The sequence below is a fragment of the Geotrypetes seraphini genome, chromosome 1 (assembly GCF_902459505.1).
Source record: "Geotrypetes seraphini chromosome 1, aGeoSer1.1, whole genome shotgun sequence".
NCBI classification, from domain to species: Eukaryota; Metazoa; Chordata; class Amphibia; order Gymnophiona; family Dermophiidae; genus Geotrypetes; species Geotrypetes seraphini.
This window is the reverse complement of record NC_047084.1, coordinates 9,374,498-9,381,370: the sequence shown is the minus strand read 5'-3', so window position 1 is coordinate 9,381,370 and position 6,873 is coordinate 9,374,498. Positions and strand designations below refer to the sequence as shown.

At 43.9% G+C, this 6,873-nt stretch overlaps 1 protein-coding gene across 1 annotated transcript in view; it reads right to left on the bottom strand.

The window, feature by feature from the left end:
* Nucleotides 1-751: 751 nt before the first annotated feature.
* The window catches only part of ARRDC3 (arrestin domain containing 3), a 29,127-nt gene continuing 23,005 nt past the window's right edge, over nucleotides 752-6,873 (bottom strand). Inside the window, exon 8 of the mRNA XM_033919686.1 lies at nucleotides 752-3,223. Coding sequence (XP_033775577.1) covers nucleotides 3,167-3,223 — 57 coding nt within the window. The 3' untranslated portion in view covers nucleotides 752-3,166. The remainder of the gene's footprint in view (nucleotides 3,224-6,873) is intronic.

Below are 6,873 nucleotides of genomic sequence, written 5' to 3'. Positions count from 1 at the left end.
AGATTTTGATGCCACGAGGTACAAATCTATAAACGGCACTTGGGGGTCCTTTTATCAAGCTGCGGTAGGGGTTTAATGCGCTTTAAACCGCCTGCTGCGCTAGCCGCTAACGCCTGCATTGAGCAGGTGTTAGTTTTTTAGCCAGCCGCGGGGGTTAGCATGTGATGAAATGTCTGACGCGCTAACACTGCTAGCGCGGTTTGATAAAAGGACCCCTTAGTGGATGACTGACAAATACGCTCAATGGCGCCTACAAGTTAGGCTCCATTTATAGAAATCAGGGCCTTGGTGCTTAACTCAGCTTTGTAAAGGGGTTCATATATATGTTATCCTTTTTCCCTCTATGTGCTATTCTAGTTAGTGGATATTTATAGTTTTGTACAATAACACAAAGATCTCGGTTTCCTTCATTTTTTTTAGAAAAAAGTTTAATTTTCACAAGGAAGAATAGGAAAATTGAATTCATTTTCCACAATTTGTTTCTTTAAAAACAGAGCCTACATGTTGAGCACCAAACAAAAATAAAAAATGAAAAAGAAAATGTACAAACAGCTACAGAATATAATCTATAAAAGCAAACATATATTGCACTTTTGGTTTCTCTAATATTTTGGATCTTATTGCCAGTTCAATTTGGAACTGGGTAACTCTTCAATACTGGATTATACTTGAGAACCTAGTAGTATATCATATAAGGGATTGACCAATATTTATGGAATAAAGATACAAAATAATGCCTCTAAACATCAGAGTAAAGAAATACTTTTACAAACTTTATCTGATAAAGTTTTTATACGTCATGCCCATCTTTGTGTCACATAAGTCACATGACAATGCCAAACAGGTCATATTGGTCAACCTTATGTTACATAATCTTTCGTCACACACTGTACAACCATGCACAATTGTTTCCTAGGATTTTTTTTTTTTTTTTAACAAGGAGAAGAGAAAAAAAAGTGTGATCCAAAAATTAAAAGGATCACCAAATGCCCTTTAATGCCAACTATCCCATAAGCTATTCTGGGAGGTGGTGGAGAGGCGTGTACAGACAATCACAAAACAATCCAAACATACAAAGAAAAATAACGTTCAACCTATTATCCTGTTTGAGTTTGGCTATTAAGACCAAACTCCTTAATAGAATCATCTAAAACGTGATTCTCTTTATTTTTTTTTGCTGTGGATTTTTTGCCTTCTAAGCCTTATCTAAATAAAAAAAGGGAGGGGGGAAATTTTGTCATGATTTTTTTTAAAAGGTCACTTATGAGAAAGAGAAATTTATTTGTAGCTGATATGCTTTATAGCAAGCAGCCTAAAAAGGGTTCATATTAATATCACATGGCCACACTGCATGCATCACTAAGGTCTCTAGAAAAAGCTTTGGCATGTGTGTGGCAGGAATCCCTTTGAAACTACTCATTATGCAACAAAAGCTTATTTTCTTATGCATAAAACCTCAGAAGTAAGAACCACCATTCCTGCACAGAATGAAACCAAAATTGTTCTTTTCCTGTGCTAGACTGCACAGATTATATCAAACTACTCATTCATTAATAGTATATTAACAATAGTCTATGCAAGGAATTGTGCTCATGGCTTGATTTTTTTTTTTTTAAAGAAAAAAATTAAAAGAAAAAAGGAAGGAGAAAGGGAAGGGAAAGAAACAAAAACAAAACCATAACCAATGCTGGTATTTGTGCTACAGGTTATAAACATTCCCAAGATACTGCCATAAATCAGAGGTGTGTTTTTCTGTTAAATAAAGCCTTTTGCCATATGCATATTTATCCCTTTTGCATGAGAACACACCATACTGAAAGGTTCACACAAGCCTATACTTGACAGCTATTCTCAAGATGTGACCTGCTAACGTAGCATTCTCAATCTTCCACCAAGCCCTGAGGGGCATATAGATCAAAGTGCACTCATGACAAGACCCCTCCCCCTTACATCATTTGACCATTTCCTACAGTTAACCAACAAGGAGCTTGTGTTTAACTAGAATGCTCCTTGCTTTTAAAGGATGAGGAAGCTCTGATGCCAATCACAGACCATAACATGTTTTTGCAACACCACCGTGACCTCTGCCTCATGGCTTGCAGATATGCTGGAGTTTCTTTGTTTGGCTTAATATGCGAGAATCAGTTGTATTAAATGTCCTATGTTGTACAAAGATAATGGGGGAAAGGGTTGTTTTATATTTTTGTTGTCTCTGTTCCAGCGCCACTCCACCCACATCCTAGTACAACAGTGCAAGGACAAAAAAAATAGAAATTGTATGCAAAAGTTTTGGCAAGTGATGACTTCACCTGAGATTAAGTGATTTTAGGCAGTCTGTAACAAAATACCACTCAACATGACAGTAGAAAGGCAATAAACCGACAAGAAATGAAGTACGTATACAATGTTAGCAAAGTCTTCTGGAAACTTCCTTCTCTTAGTCTTTTTTTGCCCACCAAATCATGTTGCTATTATACCAGAGTAGGCTGCAAACAAATGTACATGGACTAGCTTTGAAGGCATTTGATAGTTTGCAAAATGAATCCACCAGTGAAGCCAAACCAAATAGGTGACAGGTACATGGTTAGCCAAACAGGACAATAGTGAGCATGTACATGAGGGTAGAGTCCAGGCTACATCAACTCAAACAAAAAAATATCAACAAAAATAGTCAGTGCATCTGTCATCTTTCAGTTTCTCAAAGTTCTTTTGCTCCAGGCTGTGCAGGCCATGAACAAAGTTCAGAAGGTCAGAACAGTCTGCCGTGCATTAAGGAAAGCTGTAGTGATAACTAAACTGCACATGTGCAAATTTTTCAAGAGAGCCAGAGAAGGTCCATCCTTTCTCTTTTAGTGTGTGGCGAGTGTCCTGACACACACCATGCTACGTGTGTGAAGCTGCGCCTAGTATGTGCCACTTTGTAAGGTAAGTTCAGATCTTCAGGTATGGAGAACAGTCTTACACTGATGCTGCAAGCTTCCAAAGTCGGCAATATAGGTTGATTTTTATTGCCTTTGCTGTTTTTTTTTTCTAGGTGAAAGCAAAAAACTTTTTTTTTTAAAGTGTCTCTCTGGTAGACTTCTGTCCCCAGCTGAGCAGAGACATCAGTTCAAACATGGGTCTGCTCCATTTATGAAAAAATTTAAAAAGCCTATAACATTTTCCTTCAGCGAGAGGGGCAGGACGGTTGCTCCAAAGTGGGTTGATCTGGATTGGGGTCAACCTATGTAAAAAAAGAACAAAAAGGGATCAGTTTAAGAATGCTACTTAAATAAAACAGACAGTAACATGAAATATTCTTGAGTATATATAACACACATACACTTATCTTCATGCTGTGAGCCCAAATCACTTCTGCATACAAGGCAGAAACTATGGGAAGGAACATTATTCTGTCCAGTGAATTATCTTCATTTTGTGTGGAAAATATATACTGGCTGCCATATTTGAGGGCAGCTCTAGGGTAATATTTTTACACAAATTACAGCCTGCCACATTTAGGGGTCCTTTTATCAAGCCGCGCTAGCGGGGTTAGCGCGTCGGACATTTCATCACGCGCTAACCCCCGCAGCCGGCTAAAAAATTAATGCCTGCTCAATGTAGGCCTTAGTGGCTAGCGCGGCGGGCGGTTTAATGTGCGGGATTATGCGCATTAAACCCCTACCGCAACTTGATAAAAGGACCCCTTAAATTCATAAGCAACAGCTTATTAATCTTCATTCTAAATATCAAAATCATTTTAAATCACAGGAAAAAAAAAGTTGGTCAGGTTGAAATAACTGAATAATGACTTAAAAAAAAATAATGACTTAATGACTTAAAAAAAAAATAAAAAAATATATATATATATATAAAATGCAGTCAGTAGTGGAACACCAACTGAATATTGCCATTGTCCAGGTATGTTACATGGCTCTACTCATGATCTGGACTAGCACTAGCCATATGGGGGATATTCTATAAACGGCGCCCTACCAACACCTAAGTTAAGTGAGAAATACCATTTTTAAACAGTAAAAATAAAGCGCCTACTGGCGCCTAAATCAAAGGTGCCAGAATCATGCCTATGTAGGTGCTTAACGCCACTATGGGCGTGGATAATACTGGAAGTGGTGTTAGGTACCATAAAGCGCCCACATAGATGTGATTCACAGCATAGATAGGCACCAGAAACATAGGTCCGGAAAACCCTGGCCTACATTTCCGGCGCCTATTGGTCACATACAGCATGATTCTCTTTACAGTGCTGTCGCATGATTGACACGTGATTCTTGGCCGCTTTTTAGACGGCTGTATAGAGAATTCAGGCCATAGTGCCTGTGAATGTCCTGGTTATCAGTACTTATTCAACTAGCAGCACCTGGTTTTCTGATAAATTGCTTCTGAATACAAACTTGTTAATATTCACATTTTCATATTCATTTTCTGTGGAAATGGGAGGCATGTAATCAGGTGCAACAGATCCCAGCTGCCCTCTCTATGAAGCCTTCCAGAAGGGATGAAATGTCCACTTAGAGCATAGCAGTACACACAAAATAGAGGGAAAAATCTGCCATAATATGCACAACACTTAAAGCCGTGTCTCGCAATCTCTCTCAAACTGCGGCACATTAACCGTGGTGGCCATGGCTTAAGGCACCTGGAAGCGTGTGATGTTGCCGTGATGTCACGTGCATGAATGAAGGGCCTTCATACAGGCTCTGAGCTACCAGTGGGGGGTTTCAATAGGGAAGAGGGCAGGAGTGATGGAGGTGCGCTGGCACTGGCTGATTGCCTACAGGACATGCCTCCCGCGGCGAGAGGCACGTCCTGTAGACAGTCAGCCGGCGCCTCTCCTCCTCCCATGTGCTGCGGCACACCTGAAATCTCAGGGGACACACTAATGTGCCACGGCACACAGTTTGCAAAGCAAGCAGGATCAAGTTTCCAGTTTACCTTCATAAAATGGGTCTAGGGCCAGCGCCAAAATCTTTGCAAAGTGGCTATTTCAGTGTTTACCTGCTTAGAGTTAGGATAGCAATCTTCAGTACTGAAATGCCTTCAATTTCCAGTTTTTACTGCTATTACAGCTGCTATTTCAGTGGCGTACCAAGGGGGGGGGCGGGGGGGGGGGCGGTCCGCCCCGGGTACCAAGCCCTGAGGGGGTGCTCCCGGTCCGGTCCAGTTACCCCCCCCTGCGCCGGGTGTCGCGTCTGGAAACAGCCTGCAGCAAGATCGCGATGCCAGAGATCTTTGCCTGCTTCGACTGTTTCCTCCGCCACGGTCCTGCCCCTCCTCTGATGTCAGAGGAGGGGCGGGACCGCGGCGGAGGAAACAGCCGAAGCAGGCAAAGATCTCTGGCATCGCGCGATCTTGTTGCAGGCTGTTTCCCCAGGGCAGTAGCGTACCAAGGGGGGCGAGGGGGAGGTCCATCCCGGGTGCCGCCTTAGGGGGGGGTGCACAGCTGGCACGGTCCCTATCGCGCTCCTACCCTCCCAGCGAAAGCAGCATCGGCGCCATTATCGAAAAAGGTAATGGCGCCAGGCCTTGGAGCACCAAGGCAGACCGCTTCTCCCCCCTCCCAGCCGAAACCCCGCTGACCATCCTATCTCTCTCCCCCCCCCCCAAGTGAACCTTTCTGACCCTCCCAGCGAAAGCAGCAAACCTCCCTCCAGTAGCGTCGGCTTTATCCTCCCTCTGCCGCATCACTGATGACGTCATCAGTAACGCGGCAGAGGGAGGAGAAAGCCGCGAAGGAGGTTTGCTGCTCTCGCTGGGAAGGTCGGAAAGGTTCACGGGGGGGGGGAGATAGGAGGGTCAGCGGGGGTTCGGCTGGGAGGGGGGAGAAGCGGACTGCCTCGGTGCTCCATTACCTTCTTCGGGCAGCAGCAGCGTTTACAATTCGCTGCTGTTGCTGGCTTCAGGCCTTGTTCTCTGCCGGGTCCTGCCTACTTCCAGTTTTCATGAAGACAGGACCCGACAGAGAGGAAGGCCTGAAGCGGGCAACATCAGTGAATTGTGAATGCTGCTGCTGCCCGATGAAGTTCAGGACATCAGGACATCGGGGAAGGAGCAGGGAGAAATCGGCTGCTGGCTTGGGGGTGAGGGTAGGGAAAGAATCGTGGAAGTGGAGAAATCGGCACGATGGCTTTGTGCAGGCTAGGGGGAGAGAGAAAGAAAGGAAAAAATAAAGAGGGGGGGCCAGGGGGAGAGAGAAAGAAAGGCAGAAAGAAAGAGGGGGACCAAGGGGAGAGAAAGAAAGGCAGAAATAAAGAGGGGGACCAAGGGGAGAGAAAGAAAGGCAGAAATAAAGAGGGGGTCAAGGGGGAGAGAAAGAAAGGCAGAAAGAAAGAGGAGGGCCAGGGGGAGAGAGAAAGAAAGGCAGAAAGAAAGACGGGGACCAAGGGGAGAGAAAGAAAGGCAGAAATAAAGAGGGGGGGTCAAGGGGGAGAGAAAGAAAGGCAGAAAGAAAGAGGGGGGCCAGGAGGAGAGAGAAAGAAAGGCAGAAATAAAGAGGGGAGCCAGGGGGAGAGAGAAAGAAGAAGGATCAGAAGAAGGACCAGAGACTCATGAAATCACCAGACAAAAAAGTAGGAAAAATGATTTTATTTTCAACTTAGTGATCAAAATGTGTCCGTTTTGAAAATTTATATCTGCTGTCTATATTTTGCACTATGGCCCCCTTTTACTAAACCGCAATAGAGTTTTTTAGCGCAGGGAGCCTATGAGCGTCGAGAGCAGCGTGGGGCATTCAGCGCAGCTCCCTACGCTAAAAACCGCTATCGCAGTTTAGTAAAAAGGGAGGGGGAATATTTGTCTATTTTTGTATAGTTGTTACTGAGGTGACATTGCATAAAGTCATCTGCCTTGACCTCTTTGAAAACCCGCGGAATA